Here is a 21,441-nt window from a genome sequence, read left to right as displayed (position 1 = left end):
CTTTATCCTGCCTTTTCTGATGGAAAGCAGGTGTGTGTAGTCAGTGGAACCTGGGAATGATTGGAAATTAAACGAGGGGATTGAAGCCCAATTCCTGAGATAAATAATAAGGTGGGGGATTGCCAGAAGGGACCATGACAAATAAAGTGCCTTGTTAACTGTATAAAACATGTCTGCATCAGTGTTATCTTGTATTTCCATACAATGTTACATTAGGCTGTTACACATCTATTGTCAGATATTGTTGTTGTGGTGTTGGAGGTTGTGTTCAAGAAAACAACGAAATGCTGCGCTGCCACCACCATTTGTTCTGGCATGTCATGACAGCGTTTTTAAAATTAGCCGGTTACCCCGTACACACTACAACGGCCAACCGGCGTTTTCAGATTTAAACACTCTGGAGAGTGTTTTAGAAAAGCTCCGTTTTCGGGGGAGGAAAACACCATTTCAGTGTGGACAGAGGGTCAAAACGAAGAGAAAAGGCTTCGGTTACGGATTTATCCGGTCTAGTGTGGATGTAACCTGAGTGTCATGTACCTGCTGCAGGTTCCCCAGAGGCATAGCCTCTGATTTAGTAAAGTTGATTTTATAACCTGAAAAGGTGCTAAATGAATTGATGCATTGGATAAGGTGGTGCGCTGATATAGCAGGGTTTGATAAGAAAATTAGGTCATCTGCATACAACGTAATTTTATGTGACTTTACTCCTACGTCTGGAGCAGATATTTTGGGGTCTCGTCGAATAGCCTCAGCCAATGGCTTGATCACTAGTGTGAAAAGTAGTGGTGATAAGGGGCAGCCCTGCCAGCTGGCCCTCAGAATACTAAAATTATCCGACCTAATACCATTAGTGAGAATTGCAGCCAAAGGGTCATTATAAAGAACTTTCACCCACTTAATAAAAATTATTGCCCAAACCAAATCGTTCTAAAGTGAAAAAAAGATACGGCCATTCGACACAATCAAGGGCCTTTTCTGCATCTAAGGAACCAACAAGCCGTCCACTGCCTGTTGCTGACATGCCTGAACCACATTAAGTAATCTTCTGATATTGTTACATGATCTAACCTTTACAAAACCCGCTTGATCGTCTTTTATGATAAAAGATAACAGTTTCCATTCGCAACGCTAAGGTTTTAGATAAGATTCTAAAGTCAACATTTAACAATGAAATAGGCCTGTAGGAGGCACAATCTTCAGGGCTCTTCCCTTTATTAAGAATTAGGGAGCTATTAGCTTCTCTCAATGATGGTGGGAGGAGATCACAATTAAATGTATGATTGAGCATGTTTAGCATAGGCTCTGATAGTAACCCTGTGAATTCTTTATAGAATTCACTGGTGAATCCATCAGGACCAGGGGCCTTCCCACTTAGGAGCTGTCTCACAGCTTCCTGTATCTCATGTATAGATAACGAAGCATTGAGGAGGGACTCTTGTTCAGAAGAAATGCCTAGGAGATCTAAATTCCTGAAAAAGGACTCCGTCCTAGATTGTCCATCATTACATTGCTCAGATTGATACAATATAGAATAAAAATTCTTAAACATAATATTAACCATTTTAGAATTACTAGTGAGGGCCCCTGTCCCATTCCTAATTGAAGCAATAGTCTAAGAGGCATTTTTTATTCTAGCTAAATAAGCCAAATACCTACCTGGTTTTTCACCATGTTCAATCCATCGTTGTTTAGCAAATGCCAATTTTCTTTTGGCTGCTTGTGTAAGTAAAGAGTTTAGTGTACAGCGTAGGGCTGTGATATTCTGCAACTTCACTGCAGAAGGCTTATTAATATAATCCTTTTCAGCTGCCGCAAGCCTTGCTTCCACTAGGCGCTGCTGTTCCGTAGCTTGTCGCTTCTTACTAGCAGAGTAGGAGATACTTAATCCCCTTGCATAGGCCTTAGCGGCTTCCAGAGCATGGATGGACTACTAGCTGATTTGGAATTAATAGATAGGAAAGTTTTGAATTCAGAAGTAGTCTATAAATTTATTATCTTTTAGAATAAAAGGATTCAGCCTCCAATGTGTAGATCCCGTTGAATTATCTTTGGGCTTAATATTCAAATATACTGCTGCATGGTCAGAAATAGTGCTATTTCCAGTTGTGGTGGATACAACTAAATCTAGGAGCATTTTGGGGGTTAGAAAAAAAGTCTATTCTGGTCTAACACTTGTATGGATTAGAAAAAAAAGTGAAGTCTTTGTCTGAGGGATATAACAACCTCCAGACATCCACAACTCACAGTCCCAGTTCTCCACATAAGCCCATGATTTGTTCGGACTGTGAGGGGAGCAATGGGGGACCACTAGGCACTCTATCCATCAACAGGTCCATGAGACATTTAAATGTTCAGAGATGCCACGTAGTGAAATATTTTTGGCATCCTGAATTAAAAATTAAAAATGCTCATGGTACAATCCTAAAAACTTTAATGGATTGCAATATCTGCCAGGATTTCTGGATTTGTTTTGAAACCTCTTTAACTAGCCTTGGGTTTAGACCCACTTCCAGCATCTTAATTTTGAATCTTTCAAAAATACACTCCCTTAAAATACTAAATTTTCTGTGAATTTTTGTTTAATATGGTTGCCTATGTGTCAGTGAAATGCTATAGGAAAACCTTCCAGCTTGTAAAAACATCTTACCGTAGCTAAATTATTAAGCATGGTTAAACCACATTTTGACATGGTAATATTGAGTTGGTCTTTTGAAGAGACTTGAAGAACTGTTTTATATGCAGGAGTCTGGAGCTTTTCCTCTTCATTTTCTGCATCGTTCCTTGCTTTGATAGCCTTCTTCTTTATCTAGTGAGAAACATACAGGTCACAGGTAGGTATTTAGGATATTGATGAGATTAATTTTGAGATGTTGACGCTGAAGAAAAGATTAATGGGAGAGCAGGCTTTCACTAATCAGTTGCTCCAGAAGGTCTAGATTTATGCAACTGAAGTACTAAAATACCAGTTCAAAAGACTAAATGATCAGAATCCAGTTTCAAAATAGCTGAGGTTTTTTAAGTGTGATATTTGACTTCTTCAAGATTGATCCGTGCATCAATTTTCAAAGTTACCCAGAAGTTTCAAAATACTCTTTTTAAAATTTATTTTCTCTACTGTATTACTTTGACTGCCAGCTGCAAATCCATTCTAGCATCAAACACCCCAATACATGGTTTCTCAGATTCTACAAATGCTTTACAGATTCACAAAAGTAAAATATGCAAGTTTATGCGAAAACAGAAGACTAATTCGTCCTTGTTCAGGGAGCAGACTACCAGTATGGACTGCCAAATGACTGATGTATGCATTATGTACGCACATGTGCTTTTCCATGATTTCTTTCCCCAAATTTATTGTTTCTTTTGGATTGATCCTGCCAGGTATTTATCCTGACTTAGTTCAAATAGTACCATGGGCTCTACTGTATTCAGCCAAAAGAGCACCTGATCAGGGCTTTAATCGTTTGAAAGATTGCATCTTACTTTACTGTTGGCATGTTAGCTTGGTATAAGACTGAAGCATCGGCACCAAGCATGAAAGTAATTAAAATGAATGAGTCAGACTGCCACGGTAGCCTAGCAGTTAGCGCGACGTTATTACAGCACGGGCATTCCACTGTTTGTACTTCAGTTCTGGTGCCATTCTGTAAGGAGTCTCTGCACATCCTTCATGTAGAATGCGCAAGTTTTTCTCCAGTGCTCTGATTTCCTTCCACAGTCTAACGACATACCAGAAAGGTTAAATAGTCATTGTAAGTTGTCCCATGATTAGGTTAGGGTTAATTAGGGTTGTGGGGTTGTTGGGGCAGCGTGACTCAAAGGGTCAGAAGGGCCTACTCCCCGCTGAGTAGATGAAGAAAATAAAATCATCAAATCATAGTAAACAAGAAGACTGTGTTACACTGGTGGCTCAGTGGTTATCAGACAATTCAGATACTTGGGCTAACAATGTAGACATGCAAGATTAATCACACTATGGAACAAATTAAATTTGGGAAAAGTAATTTATAATTACTAATGCAGTCTAATGGTTGTAAAAATAATTATTACAAAAACATTATTTCGTGTCCAGAAAGGCAACTGACACCCTTAACTGGAATAGCCTACATATGACTCTAAAGTACTCTCTGTAATATAATTACACTGTAAAAAAAATCCATTAATAGGGCATGCTTAGGACACCTGCAGTGCACTGCTGTCGACAATTGGGTGTACTTTTATTAATACTCCAACACACCTAATTCTTATCTTTATAATGTTACAATAAACCCAGCAAGGTGGAAAGAAGTGCAGGAATGTGGAAGGGAGTCTGCAAATCAAGGGATCCAATGATGATGTGTGATCTAAGAAATATTATGGCTATTTGGTAGTAGATGGCAAGGATAATGCTCAACATTCCAGTTTATGAATGTTGCAGAATAGGCTAAAAGGGAGGTAGGGTAGTGTTTTATTTAAAATCAAGGCAGGCAGTTTTGGCCAATATCTCTTCTACAATGAGATTTACTTAATGAAAAAAGGCAAAGTAATATTTGTAACTCAAGCTCAATCGCGGACAAAGATAAATGCCACAAAGAGGATAAAGAAATAGAAACATAGAAAATAGGTGCAGGAGTAGGCCATTCGGCCCTTCGAGCCTGCACCGCCATTTATTATGATCATGGCTGATCATCCAACTCAGAACCCCGCCCCAGCCTTCCCTCCATACCCCCTGACCCCTGTAGCCACAAGGGCCATATCTAACTCCCTCTTAAACATAGCCAATGAACTGGCCTCAACAGTTTCCTGTGGCAGAGAATTCCACAGATTCACCACTCTCTGTGTGAAGAAGGTTTTCCTAATCTCGGTCCTAAAAGGCTTCCCCTCTATCCTCAAACTGTGACCCCTCGTTCTGGACTTCCCCAACATCGGGAACAATCTTCCTGCATCTAGCCTGTCCAATCCCTTTAGGATCTTATATGTTTCAATCAGATCCCCCCTCAATCTTCTAAATTCCAACGAGTACAAGCCCAGTTCATCCAGTCTTTCTTCATATGAAAGTCCTGCCATCCCAGGAATCAATCTGGTGAACCTTCTTTGTATTCCCTCTATGGCAAGGATGTCTTTCCTCAGATTAGGGGACCAAAACTGCACACAATACTCCAGGTGTGGTCTCACCAAGGCCTTGTACAACTGCAGTAGTACCTCCCTGCTCCTGTACTCGAATCCTCTCGCTATAAATGCCAGCATACCATTTGCCTTTTTCACCGCCTGCTGTACCTGCATGCCCACTTTCAATGACTGGTGTATAATGACACCAGTGAAATAATAGTGAAATAATGTCAGGTAACTAAATATCTTGACTTTCATATTATATTAGTAAAGCTCTTACTACACTTACAATTTTCAGTGTTTTATTACAAATGTTAAAGCATTAAGCTACAAGTTCAAATGAAAACAACTATGAAAAAGATGGGCTGATTGGTGTTAGGTTGCCAAGAACTGGCCAGTATAGCAAGGTCATCAAGAAGAATCAGTGCTGCTGTTCAGCCAAGTGCCTAGGACATTGGGAGGGACACATGAAAGGGTTGGTGAACCTTTTTTGAGCGCTCTGGTAAGATGCAACCTCTAGTAAATTTGCATCTGAATTATTATATTACAGAAAGGATGTGGAGGCTTTGGAAAGAATGCAGAAGTTTAGCAGAATGTTATCTGTATTAGAGGGCTTGTGTTCTCAGGAGAACTTGGACAAACTTGGGTTGCTTTCTTTGAGTTGAACTGATAAAAAATTAAGATTGTGATAGGCATTGATAGAGTAGACAATCAGTATCTTCATCCCCTGGATCAAAAACACAGAAAACCTACAGCATAATACAGGTACTTTGGCCCATAATGCTGTGCCAAACATGTCCTTACTTTAGAAATTATCTTGGGTTACCCATAGCCCTCTATTTTTCTAAGCTCTATATACCTATCCAGGAGTCTCTTACAAGACCCTATTGTATCCACCTCCACCACAGTCGCCAGCAGCCCATTCCACACACTTACCATTCCCTGCGCAACAAACTTACCTCTGACATCTCTTCTGTTCCTACTTCCAAGCACCTTAAAACTGTGCCCTCTCTTGTTACCCATTTCAGCCCTGGGAAAAAGCCTCAGACTATACACATGATCAATGCCTCTCATCATCTTATACACCTCTGTCCGGTCACTTCTCATCATCCAAAGAGAAAGGACCGAGTTCACTCAACCTATTCTCATAAGGCATGCTCCCCAATCCAGGCAGCATCCTTGTTAATCTCCTCTGCACCCTTTCTATAGTTTCCACATCCTTCCTGTAGTGAGGTGACCAGAACAGCACTCCAAGTGGGGTCTGATCAGGGTCCTATACAGCTGTAACATTACCGCTCGGCTCTTAAACTCAATCCCACGACTGATGAAGGCCAATACACTGTATGCCTTCTTAACCACAGAGTCAATCTGCACAGAAGCTTTGAGTGTCCTATGGACTCGGACACCAAGATCCCTCTGATCCTCCACACTGTCAAGAGTCTTCCCATTAATACTATATTCTGTCATCATATTTGACCTACCAAAATGAACCACCTCACACTTATCTGGATTGAACTCCATTTGTCACTTCTCAGCCCAGTTTTGCATCCTACCAATGTCCCGCTGGTAACCTCTGACAGCCCTCCACACTATCCACAAAACTCCCAACATTTGTGTCATCAGGAAATTTACTAACCCATCCCTCGACTTCCTCATCCAGGTCATTTATAAAAATCACTAGGAGAAAGGGTCCCGGTACAGATCCCTGAGGCACACTACTGGTCATCGACCTCCATGCAAAATATGACCCATTTACAACCACCCTTTGCCTTCTGTGGGCAATTCAATACTGGACCCACAAAGCAATGTCCCCTTGGATCCCATACCTCCTTACTTTCTCAATAAGCCTTGCATGCAGTCCCTTATCAAATGCCTTGCTGAAATCCATATACACTACATCTACTGCTCTACCTTCATAAATGTGCTTAGTCATATCTTCAAAAAATTCAATCAGGCTCGTAAGGCACGATCTGCCTTTGACAAAGCCATGCTGACTATTCCTAATCATATTATGCCTCTCCAAATGTTCACAAATCCTGCCTCTCAAGATCTTCGCCATCAACTTACCAACCACTGGTCTATAATTTCCTGGGCTATCTCTACTCCCTTTCTTGAATAAGGGAAGAACATCTGCAGCCCTCCAATCCTCCAGAACCTCTCCCATCCCCATTGATGATGCAAAAATCATTAACAGAGGCTCAGCAATCTCCTCCCACAGTAGCTTGGGGTATATCTCGTCTGGTCCCGGTGACTTATCCAACTTGATGCTTTCCAAAAGCTCCAGCACATTCTCTTTCTTAATGACTATATGCTCAAGCTTTTCAGTCCATTGTAAGTCATCCCTACAATCACCAAGGTCCTTTCCAGTAGTGAATACTGAAGCAACGTATTCATTTAGCACCTCTGCTACCTCCTCCGGTTCCATACGCACTTTTCCACTGGCACACTTGATTGGTCCTATTCACTCATGTCTTATCCTCTTGTTCTTCACATACATGTAGAATGCTTTGGGTTTTTCCTTAATCCTGTTCGCCAAGGCCTTCTCATAGCCCCTTCCGGTTCTCCTAATTTCATTCTTAAGCTCCTTCCTGCTGGCCTTATAATTTTCTAGATCTCTATCATTACTTAGTTTTTTGAACCTTTCGTAAGCTTTTCTCTTCTTCTTGACTAGATTTTCAACAGCCTTTGTACACCATGGTTCCTGTACCCTACCATCCTTTCCCTGTCTCATTGGAGAGTACCTACGCAGAACGGCACGGAAATATCCCCTGAATATTTGCCACATTTCTACCATACATCTCCCTGATAATATCTGTTCCCAATTTATGCTTCCAAGTTCCTGCCTGATAGCTTCCTATTTCCTCTTACTCCAACTAAACGCTTTCCTAACTTGTCGGTTCCTATCCCTCTCCAATGCTATGATAAAGGAGATAGAATTGTGATCTCCATCTCCAAAATGCTCTCCCACTGAGACACCTAACACCTGACCACGTTCATTTCCCAATACCAGATCAAGTACAGCCTCTCCTCTTGTAGGCTTATCTACATATTGTGTCAGGAAACATTCCTGAACACACCTAACAAACTCCACCCAATCTAAACCCCTTGCTCTAGGGAGATGCCAATCAATATTTGGGAAATTAAAATCTCCCACCACGACAACCCTGTTATTATTACACCTTTCCAGAATCTGTCTCCCTATCTGCTCTTCGATGTCCCTGTTACTATTGGGTGGTCTATAAAAACACACCCAGTAAAATATCTAATATTAGAGGGCTAGCAATCAAGGAGAGGTAAAAAGTTCAAAGGAGATGTGCAGGGCAAGAGTTTTGTTTAAAATTGGAGTCTTGGGTCACATAAATGATGAGATATGGGCATTGTGTTGGCAGAAAGGATTAGCTTGGCTGGGGATTTAATTACCAGCTTAATTGCTTTGGTTCAGCATCAAGTGCTACCATGTTTGTATCTGAGGGGCAAAAACAAATTCTAGTTGCCTATCATGGAAACACAAAATATCATTATACAATTAAGTTTTAAACCCAAGGAGTTTTAAACTCTTTCTCAGTGTAATTTGGGACAGTAGCATAAAGGTTAAGATAATTGACTAGCAGACCATGTATGGGATGGTTAATTTATAAACATGTGTTTAAATTCCACTCAGGCAGCTGCTGACTTAAAAAAATTAAGTAAATCTTGACCTACTTGCTGAAGAGATGTACTCAGTAGCTGTAACCATGAAACAACCAGATTGGTGTACAACTTCATGTCAAAGAAGAAAAGTTGGCATCTTTACACATTCTAATCTTCATGTAACACTCAACCAGCAAAATGATTTACTCTTAAATTCAGGACCCATAATTAGGAACAAACTAAACTTCCTAACATTAATTGCATTCTTGATTGAAATAAATTGTTTCGGTAACTATCTGAATCAATACATTTTAGACAGATAATTAAATTGAACAAACATACTTTGATCCCAAGCTCCCAAGGTCGAAATTCATCACTGTTTTCAATCTCTAGTGGTTCAAGTAGTGGCTCCCATACAGCAAGTACTTCATTGTAGTAATGTACCTTGTGAAAAAATGTATTATGTTTACCACAGTTTACAACAACACTGTATAGGTTTAAATAGACACCTATTTGCTTCCTAAAAAAGGAGAATAATAGAGTATAAATCAATTAATCTCAAGAAATTGTCCTTTGTAACTCAAACTGCAGCTCTAGGTTGGAGCTGAACAGAGTCCACAGGTAGCATAAAAACAAATCTATAAGCACATAAAGAAAAGAAAGAAAAACAAAGAACACATAATTCCATTAAGCAATATTCTACCAATTCATTAAGATTAGACAAGTAATTTACAGGCTAGAGCCCATCCATTCTAGTCCCAACAACATGCTTGTGAATCTCTTCTGCACCCTCTCTTGCTTAATCACATCATTCATTCAGCACACCAATCAAAAGGGCATAAAATACTCCAAGTGTGGTCTCACCAATGCCTTGCCCAGCCGTAACAGAGTGACCCTGCTCCAAATTTCAAGCTCTTGAATTCAATAGGTCAACTGATGAAGGACTACCACTGTCAAACTGGGACATCACATTCAGGGAATTGTGTACTTACATCCCTTGCTCTCTTTTCTACAACACTCAACCAGGTTCACTATGGCTCTGCCATTCACTGTTTATATCTAACCTTGGTTTAACTTCCCAATTCAATTCCTTCTGCCATTCCTTGGCCCATTCTCCTGGTTGATCTAAACCCTGTTGTAACTTTAATGTCCACCACACCAACAGTTTTGGTGCTATTTCCGAACTTAATCAAGCCACCTACATTCAAGCTTCAAATTCCTTGGTGTCCACATTTCCAAGGATCTCATCTGGTCCCTGAACTCCTCCATCCTGATCAAAAAGGTGCAACAGTGCCTTTATTTCCTGCGGAACATCAAGAAAGCTCACCTCTGTCCCAGGATACTGATGGACTTTTACTGGTGTACCATTGAGAGCATACTCACCAACTGCATACCAACTGCATCTCAGTGTGGTATGGCAATTGTCCCGCATCAGACCGCAAAGCACTCCAGCGTGTGGTGAAAACTGCCCAGCGGATTATCGGCACCCAATTGCCCACCATTGAGAACATCTACCATAAATGCTGCCTGGGCAGGGCGAAAAGCATTATCAAGGATGCATCTCACCCTAACCATGGGCTTATTACTCTCTTCCCATCCAGTAGGTGCTACAGGAGCCTCCGCTCCCGCACCAGCACGCACAGGAAGAGCTTCTTCCCCGAGGCTGTGAGCCTGCTGAACCTCACATCATAGCACTAAGCAGTATTGCACCCATATTGTACTGTCTCAGTACTTTTATATTTGTGTGCTGTAGCACTTACTTTTTATTCGCAGTTATTTTGTAAATAACACTATTCTTTGCATTTCTGGTCAGATGCTAACTACATTTTCATTGGTTTTGTATTTGTACTCGGCACAATGACAATAAAGTTGAATCTAACCTAATCTAGATTCACATCGAAGTCATCAATATAACAAATGGGGGATCCAACGCTGATCACTGTAGCATATAATTATTCAGAGGCCTCCCTGAAACAGCCCACTGACTCCTCCCACCAAGCCACTATTGTATTTGGCTAGCTCACCCTGGATTTCGTATGATTCCATATCAGCCTACCTTGGCAAAGGCCTTGCAAAAGTTCAGATAGACAACAGTTACCCTTTGTTCTGTTAATCCGAGATTTAACCAAGGCAGGCTCACGTGCTCCAATTCTACACTGACTATAATCACTACACGGCTGATACATGGAGTTCCTTTTGAGATACATGAACCAGTGAATTTCCCATCAAGTTTCTAATAAGTAACACATTCTCCCTTACAACACTTCACTCCTCACATGCTCATGCAAATTTATATTTGCTGCCAGAATTTCGCCTTTTTCATTTCCCTAGCAATTTAGTGTAATTCCTTCTTTCTAACTTTTTAAAAGAATCTGACAGATTTTCTTTTGTTTTCTGTTACATTTCATTTTATTTCATAATTCTGTAAGCTCTGGCTTTAATTTTCGTTGAACAGTGCCAAGGCTGGAAAAATATCTCCACTTTAAAGACTTCCCACTGCAGTAGCACATCTAACCTTTGATTCCAAGTTACCTAGGCCAACTGTTTCCTCTTGTTGAAAATAGTCTTTCTCTAATTGACTATTTTTTACCTTGAAATGATCCATGTAGTTTCACTTGACTATTTTAAAGCCTTATGACTCCATAATTTCTGAGATGCTTCTCCACTGAAGTTTGCTTCAGTTTGCCTGGCTCATTTTTGAGTCAGAAACATACTAGTCAAGAAATTTCACCTGGGAACTGATTTGAGAAACACATTTTTGCTTATGTTATTGCTACCTCTGTTTATTTAGAGTTCCTTATCACTGGTACTATTTCCTGCTGTTGGCAGGTCTACAGAATAATCTCAGTACTGTCATTGTACATGAATTGGTTTCCAATTCACAACTGATAGATTTTGTCAAATGTTCCAAGATGCATTCTTTCCAGCACTGCAGTATTCTATTAAGCAATAATGCCATTTCTCCCTTCTTTCTTCCTTTCCCTATTTCTGGAACACCATGTACCTAGCAACATTTAGAAGCTATTCCTGCCCTTTGTCATGATATTGTAATCCTACATTAACTCTATCCACAGTTCACCCTTGTTATTTAATATTCTTCCAGTATATCTGTACATAAAAACCTTAAATCTACCTTACAACTTATGCTTTCTCATCTACCTCTGGTCTATTTTGTCTCATACTACCTGCAGGGATCCTGCTGTCATAGTTATATATTACGTGCAAATTTACTACAAGTATCACTCTGGTGCTGTTGAAGTGACTTGAAATGTTACCAGGGCAGGGAAGTGATTCTCAACTTACAGGCACGCACCATAATGATATATTACATATAGAGCATCTTTGCTGTTTGAAGATTTTTGAAGAGGTTTAACAGTTACTTAGTTTCCATGTGGAAGTGTCAGCCAAAAGTATTAATGTAAATAAAAGTAATTGATGAGCAACCAATCTCTATTTTGATACTGATAAGTAAATGTGGACTCCAGATCAAACCTGCTCCTCTTTGAAAAACATAATGGATCTTTTCAGTCCTCAGTCATGTCTCGTAGAACATAAGTTTACATGATTTATCTAAAAAAAAAGCTCTCCTAAAAATGCAATAATTCTTAATGTTTTCAAGTAATTCCAAGAATAGCAAAGCAGCGTCTCTTAAGCTAACAAGAAAAAAATACAGATTTCCACATGTAGAATTAAACTATTTATGAAAATTATGAACCAGTGCAACATTACAAAATTGAAACTAAATTAATACATTCAAGAACAAAAAGATGTTTCATGCAATAGATTTTCGAAACAACTTCCTACCTCTAAATTAAGATGGCACTTAAGGTTAATGAGTGTGCTCCAGTTCTGCACGTCTCCTTTAAAAGTTGACTTTGCTAAAAGCATTGGAACAGTTCTGTGTCCAATACCTGCTTCCAGAGTCAGGCAAACATATTCAACTGTCATTTTTAGGCTCTCTCCTGTTGTATCTAGTTGTTTTATTGGGCCATCATTATTTCCATTATTATTTGTGTCTTCCAAAAACCAGAATTTTAAATTTTTCACATCCTTCTTAGTCCACAAGTCAAGTGGAATCTCGTTGCATTTTTCCTGTGGACTATCAGCAGCTGGAGTCAAGGCAGACATTATTGTAATCACCGTGTTGATAATAACAGGAGACACCTAGGAAATGAATATGCATAAAACACCCTGTTTAACAATGCATTTAGAAATTGTGTAACTTTAAAATGACACACTAACAAAACACTCCCTTACTTTCAGTATCAGTGATTTCACAGCCAACTCCACTTCAATGGGACCAGAAGCAGCTTGTGTACTTCGGAAGAACAAATTACAAGGTTGAAGGACCTATATATTTCAATTAGAAAAAATGTAGTGATACTAAAGATCTACATTTAGAGTGATACATACAAAGGTAAAATGTAACTAAACTGGTTTTGGGTATTCTAAAATAGGATTTATTTTCAAAGTAGGCCTGAAAGATTGCACAATAGCAGATTTAATGTACAAAAACAAATTTAAAGTTCCATATACCGTGGTAACTTGTTTTTTTCTTTTTTCTTTTAGAAACGGGCAGACCATTACTTTTAGATCTTTAACAGCTGCAGTAATTTTTTGACTTTCCAAATCATTATTAATATCAGCCTCACACTGAGCTGTCACCACCAGTGATGGGGCATCTGCTCTTGTCAAATCTGCTACAAGGATGATCTCTGGATTCTGAACACGAACAATGAGTTCCATTTTTGACGTAGTTTGTGATGACACTGAAAGAAAAAAAAAGAATGCCAGTGCATACACTCCACAAACTTTAAGGAAATGCAAGTGCCCTTATGTTTTGCAAACCTCTTTCTCCTCTATCCTTTGTCTGTGTTGCTGTTGGTTTGTTCGTATGCACTGCAGAGACCTGATTATTTGCTTGTACAAAGAAGTCAACCACTGTGAGTAGAAATTCCATACTTGCACAAACATAGATATCACGTATAATTGCATCTAGAAACATGCCTTCTCTTCCTTGTTTGTAACTGAAGTCGATCATTGCATTATTCTTATTTGTTAGCTTCATTTCCACCATTCTGGAAGGGAAGGGGAAAGAGTAGAAATTCAATTAGGAAGCACTAATGAGATATAATGACATTATAAAGGAAATATATATTTGGGAATAGCACCATGGGCATTTTCCCCCTTGCTAGACATGTGCCTGATGTCAAGTATGTTTTCTAATTTTATGAGTTTCAAATCCAAACTACAGAATAACATCACAATTTTTATTTCCTCAATCTTAAATCAAAGCGGCTACAATGCAGGCCATCTTACATCTACCAGAGTCCCCGGCTTTTCGAACGTTCACTTTACGAAACCTTGCTGTTACGAAAGACCTACATTAGTTACCTATTTTCGTTAACAGAAGGTGTTTTCACTGTTACGAAAAAAGGCAGCACGCATAAAAAGGCAGTGCGCGCCCCGACTAGCCAGGCTCCTCCCCAGAACTGCATTCTAGCCGGCATTGCTTAAACACGTGCCTGTGAGCAGCTGTTAGCAAGATAAGTTCTAAGGTATCGGAAAAGCCTAAAAGAGCTCGTAAGGGTGTTACACTTAGCGTAAAACTAGACATAAATAAGCGTTTGGATCGTGGTGAACGAAGTAAGGACAAAGTGAGTTTCGCTTGTGGAAGCTGATGAAGACGATGTTGAAGAGGTTTTGGCAACCCATAACCAAGAACTGATAGATGAAGAGCTGATGCAATTGGAAGAGGAAAGGATAACCATCGAAACTGAACGTAGTAGCGAACGAACCGAAAGTGAAGTCATCCAGGAACTGAACGTGAAGCAACTGCATGAGATGATAGAAAAATGCACAAGGCGAAGCAGTCAAGCATACTGTCGTTTTTCAAGCCTTCCACATCAGCCACAGCAGACGACGAACCTCGACCTTCGACATCAAGGCAGGCAGACATAAAAGAAGATGACCTGTGTAGTGTTCTCATGCAGTGCGTTGTAACTCTGACTAAACACCAAGTTAAACCGGAGCCAATGAAGACAGAGTTGTAGTAAGATTAACCATTTACTGTTCACTCCTCCACATTAACATCATATGGTGAAAACTGTTGATAAAAAATACAAACATATACAGCGTCTGTTTCATTCTGGAGACCATGCGTGCTCTCTTCTTTTCGCAAGTGTCTCCAGCTGCCCGAAGTAGCGGGCGAGGGGGTTGCGTCAAACCACCATCGGGCTTGAGCTGACCCCCTGTTTGAAATTGAAAAGTCGGCACGCGCGCCGCCCCAACCACCGCTTCCTTAACAGAAACCACGTTAATATTTTTACTTCAAATACATTCTTACGAACTTATGGCGTTGCTTCTATAATGTTTCTTCGTGGGTAAAAACGGAGCTCTTCAACGATCATGCTGCACGCATGGCACCCACTTTTACACCTTCTCTGAACCGGAAGTAACACAAGACGCAGTGAAACCGGAGGTGACGTCATCGCATGCCACGATATACCATAGACAAGGAATTTACCTTTATTAGACTGTAACATAATTATCAACCTTTAACTTTAACGAGAAAATAGTTACAGCCAAATCATTTAAAACGTAGACCCAACAAAGTCAAATAAATGCCTTAAGGGCAACACAACCTGCCTGTCCTGATGGAAACAGACGACAATGAGATGACACCACAGTGTCCCACCACCCCAATCCCCGGGCCGCGGACTGATACATTGCCGCAGAGAATGCAGCTGTAGCTGGGGCGCACCCAACACAACTTTAAGAAAAAAGCTGAAATAAACAAGCTAATTAATTACGTGCTGGGCGGTATTTAATTAATTAGCTTGTTTATTTCAGCTTTTTTTCTTAAAGATGTGTTGGGTGCGTCTCAGCCACCGCTGCACTGTTGCATTCTTCGCGGATCGGTATCAGTCGGAGGCCCGGAGGTTGGGACCACTGCATCACCCCAACCTCCGATGACTCAGCCTAACACGCCATTATCCGTGTGCTCGGCACTGTCTTCCTGATTCTGGTAAGTGATACTACACTGTACATACATTATTTCTACTTTATATAGGCTGTGTATTTTTATGTGTTATTTGGTATGATTTGGCAGCTTCATAGCTTAAAGGTTACTGAAGAGAGTGTTTCTGCTGAGAGCGCTAGCGTGAGATTTTTGCTACAGAAAACAGTGCAGCAATGATTGTAGAAAAGTATTTCTACTTTATATAGGCTGTGTATTTATCGGGTCATTCCTGCTTTTACTATATGTTACTGTTATTTTAGGTTTTATGTGTTATTTGGCATGATTTGGTAGGTTATTTTTTGGGTCTGGGGACGCTGACAAATTTTTCCCATTTAAATAAATGGTAATTGCTTCTTCACTTTACGACATTCCAGCTTACGAACCGTTTCATAGAAATGCTCTACCTTCAGATGGCGGGGGAAACCTGTACTAGGAATATAGTTTGGCAGATTTACCTTGTTAAATGGATATAAATTTGCAATAGTCCCACCCTTGCAGATATCTGGAAAGGGATCAATCAAATAAAAGCATCTGAATTCCATAAAATGTAAGTTACTCCATATGGTATTATTGGACTGCTGCTCAAGGAGGCAGATTATTTGAGAATAAAAATAAAATACACTACCAGGCAGAATTATCGAGAGGCCAAGACTTCTAATCCCCAATTTCATATGACATCCCAGCACTGGCAAAAATTAATGACAAATTAATCTCCAGGTTATACCGGCCCAATGCAGAAACAGAGCTATTGTGGAGGGGAAGAGGAGAAGTACTTTACAAAGATAGTAGTAGAAAGAAGAACAAGACTATTGTCAACTCATGTTACTAGTGAAATTTCAGAGGAACAAATAGTAAACTTGAGTTCCATTCTACCATTCCTCAAAAGAAGACAATATCAAATGGCAATCTTCAACTAGACCCTATAGGGAAACACTGCACCAAGCAAAACAAGCGCATCAATGCCTGAATGTTGAATTTAGACTTTAAAATCTATGCACTGAAAACCTACATTTAAAATGAGGATGAATTCTGTCCTCAAGAATTGCCAATAGTTCCCCACCACTGACATTAGATGTTTCTATCAAAGGAAGCTTTTATTTGTATAACAGACTGAATCTACATTCCATTCTTCAACCTGGCCCAATTCACTGCTTTTTTTTTAAATAAACCTCTCATCATCCCCAAAATACATTTCTGTGCAACAAAACTTCAGTTTCCCAAATATTCTAACTTCCTCAGCTACTTTCTCTTTCTCTGATTCACCTGTACTAGACCCCTCATCAGTCATTGAAATTTAATCTCTCCTAATCATCATCATCAGGTGCCATGCCCAGATTAAGCTTTGACTGCCATGGCCCACGCACTCCTGTTTCGGGTCAAGTGGATCAATTCATTGGTATTCATTTCCAGTTCTCTGGCTGCTGTCTCCATCAACATTTGTTTTTGTCTTCCTCTTGCTTTCTTCCCTTCAATCTTTCCCATAATTACCGCGCATTCTAACTCCTCTTTCCTAATCACATGTCCAATGAAGTTACATTGCCGTTTCATGATCTCATACATTATTTCTCTTTTTGTCTTTGCTCCGTTCGTGACATCTTCATTAGTATTCGTTTTGTCCATGATAGTCTTTGCATCCTCCTCAAAAACCACATCTCTGCTGCTACAATTCGTTTCCTCATGTTACTAGATATTGTCCTACCTTCTGAGCCATATTAACATAGCTGGATAAATGTAACATTTCAGTACTCTGAGGCAGGTTGTCATGCCTAGTTTAGCATTGGTCAGTATACTCTTCATTCTTGTTTTTTGCCACCCCTATTCTTCTTTTGATGTCCATGTCACACCTGCCATCTGATGTCACCCAGCTTCCTAAGTAGCAAAGGTCCTGTACTTGTTTTATGTCTTCCCTGTTTATTCTCAGCTTGCAGATAGGATTCTCCTTCTTTGTGGATATCACCATACATTCTGTCTTTTTGCAATTGAATTATAGATCCATTTTTGCACTTTCTTCAACAATTGTATCAATTAAGTTTTATAGTTCTTCCTCCGTACTTGCAATTAACACAGTGTCATCTGCATATCGGAAATTATTGATGTTTTCACTTCCAACTTTGATTCCCAACATGTCCCTTATTTTTTGTAACATTGTTTCACTGTACACATTAAATAAATCAGGGGAGAAAACACACCCTTGTCTAATACCTCTTGATTTTCGTAAACCAACTCACTTCTCCATCTATTCTTACAGCGGCAGTTTACATCAACAAATCAAGAATATCACTGGTAAAAAGCTCCTCTGTTCTTCAGCTGGATGTTTGAGAGCAAAGGATGGTACCATTATCATGGAAAAAAATCAGATTATGAACAGATGGACTGAGTACAGGTTTCCCCCACCATCCGAAGGTAGAGCGTTCCTATGAAACGGTTCGTAAGCCGGAATGTCATAAAGCGAAGAAGCAATTACCATTTATTTATATGGGAAAATTTGTGAGCGTTCGCAGACCCAAAAATAACCTACCAAATCATGCCAAATAACACTTAAAATCTAAAATAACAGTAACATATAGTAAAAGCAGGAATGATATGATGAATACACAGCCTATATAAAGTAGAAATACTTTTCCACAATAATTGCCTGCACTGTTCTCCGTAGCGAAAATCTCATGCAAACGCCGTTGGCAGAAACACGGCGCAAGCGCTCTCCAGTAACCATTAAGCTATGAAGCTGCCAAATCATACCAAATAACACGTAAAAATACACAGCCGATATCAGGTAGAAATAATGTATGTACAGTGTAGTATCACTTACCGGAATCAGGAAGACAGCGAGCACACTGATGATGGTGTGTTAGGCTGAGTAGTTGGAGGTTGGGGTGGTGCTGTGGCCCCCACCCTCCAGGCAGCGAACCGATATCAATCCGCGAAGCATGCAGGGGTGCAGCGGTGGCCAGGACACATCCAGCACATCTTTAAGAAAAAAGCTGAAAAAAAGCTAATTAATTAGGTGCTGCCTGGCACGTAAATGTCAGTCCAGATCAGAGGCGACGCAATTGGCATTCGCCTCCTGATCTGGGCGACATTCACATGCTGAGCGGCCCCTAATTAATTAGCTTGTTTATTTTGGCTTTTTTCTTAAAGATGTGTTGGGTGCATCCCAGCTACCCCTGCATTCTCCGCAGATCGGTATCTGTCCGTGGCCTGGGGGTTGGGGTGGTGGGACACTGGGGTGTCATCTCCTCGGCTGTTTCCATGAGGGTAGGCAGATCATCTCTCCTATGTCTGCCTGCCTCGATATCGAAGGTCGAGGTTCGTCATCTGCTGTGGCTGATGTGGAAGGCTTGCTTGACTGCTTAGCCTTGCGCATTTTTAGATCATACAGTTCTTTGTAAGCACTCAAACCATCCTGCAAATATGCCCTAAACCGATGTACCCTTTCGAAATTAAAGTCGTACTTTATCATTGCAGCGAAAATCTCACGCAGTTGCTTCACATTCAGTTCCTGGACAACTTCGCTACTGCATTCGGTTTTGATTGTTATCCTTTCCTCTTCCAATTGCATCAGCTCTTCATCTATCAGTTCTTGGTCACAGGATGCCAAAACCTCTTCAACATCACCTTCATCAACTTCCACAAGCCAAACTCACTTTGTCCTTACTTCGTTCACCACGATCGAAATGCTTAATTATGTCTAGTTTAACGCTAAGTGTAACACCCGTATGAGCTCCTTCAGGTCTTTCCGATACCTTAGAACTCATCTTGCAAACGGCTGCTCACAGGCGTGTGTTTAAGCAAAGCTGGCGAGAATGCCGTTCCGAATCCGGGGGAGAGCAGCTGCTCAGGGCGCACGCTGCTTTTTATCGCGTGCTGCCTTTTTTGCGCGCGCTGCTTTTTTCGTAACAGTGAAAACACCTTCTGTTAGCGAAAACAGGTAACTAATGTAGGTCTTTTGTAACAGTGAGGTTTCGTAAAGCAAACGTTCAAAAAGTGGGGGACACCTGTATATTCAGGAATTGTTTAAAGACGATCGAGGCAAAAAACCAGAAATTAAGAAAAACATTGAAGGTTCAAGTATTTTAAAATCTGAAGTTCGTAATGCAATAAATAAGATGAAGAAAGGAAAGGCAGCAGGCCCTGATGAATTAGTAATAGAATAAATTATTGCCCTTGAAGATTATGGAATTGAAAAACTTACTGATTTAATTAATGACATTTATGAGACTAGAATAATACCAGAACAGGTGAAAAAAAATCAGTATTTAATCCCTCTTCCCAAGAAACCTGGAGCAATAGAACGTGAATTACATAGGACCGTACTTCTAAGCATTTTGATGACAAGAGCTAAAAGTAAGATACAAGCTGAAATAGCTAAACAATGTGGTTTTGCGAAGGACAAAGGTACAAGAAACACAATATTGATGTTAAGGATACTATCAGAATGAGCTATTCAAGTGCAAAAAGATTTGTTTGTTTTCTGGACTACACAAAAGCATTTGATAAAGTGAAGCACAATAAATTATTTGAAATATTACAGAAAACTCTCCTAATCAGGTTATTTTTACCATAGACTTTTCAACATTTTGTATTAGGTCCTTCAAAGTAAATTTATTATCATAGTATTTATATGTCACCATATACAACCCTGAGATTCATTTTCTTGCAGGCACCAATAGTAAATACTAAAATAAAACATACAATAGAATCTCGCAGGACAAAGAACGGAAGGACAGAAAGACAACATAGTTATCAAGAACATGAGATGAAGAGTCCTTGAAAGTGAGTCCAAGGTTGTAAAAACAGTTCAGTGATGGGGTAAGTAAAGTTGCATGAAGTTATCCTCTCTGGCTCAAGAATATGATGGTTGATAGGTAATAACTGTTCATGAACTTGGTGGTGTGAGTCCTGAGGCTTCTGTACCTCCTTCCTGATGGCAGAGGTGAGAAGAGAGCATGGCCTAGATGGTGGGGGGTCCTTGATGATGAATCCTGCTTCCATTTGACAGCACTCCATGTAGATGTGCTCAATGGCAGGGAGGGCTTTAACCATGATGGACTGGGCTGTATCCACTTCTTTCTGTAGACTTTTCTGTTCAAGAGTATTGGTGTTTCCATACCAGGCTGTGATGCAATTAGTTAATATACTCTCTACTGCACATTTAACCTCGCGATAGACTGGCGACCTATCTTGGGGGTGGGGGGGGGGAGAAAAAGAGTCTTGTACTCAGTCACTTCATGCCAAGGAAACTGGCATAAGCACTGGCCTGATGAGCCTATAAGGCTAGGGACAGACTTTAACTTTTAACTTAATCACTGCACATTTATAGAAAACTATCAAAATTTTCGATGACATGCCAAATATTCACCAACTCCTAAGGAAGTCACTGCATTTATTTACTGGGTCCAAGGCAGGTCCTCTGAAATGATAACATAAAAGAATTTAAAGTTGCTGACCCTTCGCCTCCGATCCCCCGATAGGTCCATAAGCCAGTCCTTTGGTTTTCTCCTCCTGCTCAATCATCAGCTCTTTGGTCTTGCTGACACAGTAAGAGGTTGTTGTTGTTGTTGTGCCACCACTCAGGCTGAATCAAAGGTGGTGACAAATCAGCATGTAGGAGGGAGATTGAAAATCTGGCTATGACAGTGGTGTCATCGGCAAACTTATATATAACAGCATCCTATAGATGCTGCCTGGCCTGCTGTGTTCCA

At 40.2% G+C, this 21,441-nt stretch overlaps 1 protein-coding gene across 3 annotated transcripts in view; it reads right to left on the bottom strand.

The window, feature by feature from the left end:
• The window catches only part of vps13a (vacuolar protein sorting 13 homolog A), a 307,850-nt gene that overhangs the window by 130,417 nt on the left and 155,992 nt on the right, over positions 1-21,441 (bottom strand). For all 3 annotated transcript variants that reach the window (XM_063068778.1, XM_063068780.1, XM_063068779.1), the window contains exons 38-43: positions 13,567-13,796; positions 13,255-13,487; positions 12,976-13,068; positions 12,523-12,882; positions 9,061-9,162; positions 2,648-2,806 (exon numbers count right to left, since the gene is read on the bottom strand). In XM_063068778.1, the coding sequence (XP_062924848.1) occupies positions 2,648-2,806; positions 9,061-9,162; positions 12,523-12,882; positions 12,976-13,068; positions 13,255-13,487; positions 13,567-13,796 (1,177 nt within the window). The remainder of the gene's footprint in view (positions 1-2,647; positions 2,807-9,060; positions 9,163-12,522; positions 12,883-12,975; positions 13,069-13,254; positions 13,488-13,566; positions 13,797-21,441) is intronic.

Source organism: Mobula hypostoma, chromosome 16 (genome assembly GCF_963921235.1).
Source record: "Mobula hypostoma chromosome 16, sMobHyp1.1, whole genome shotgun sequence".
In the NCBI taxonomy this organism is placed as follows: domain Eukaryota; kingdom Metazoa; phylum Chordata; class Chondrichthyes; order Myliobatiformes; family Myliobatidae; genus Mobula; species Mobula hypostoma.
This window is presented reverse-complemented; position numbering and strand designations above follow the sequence as displayed.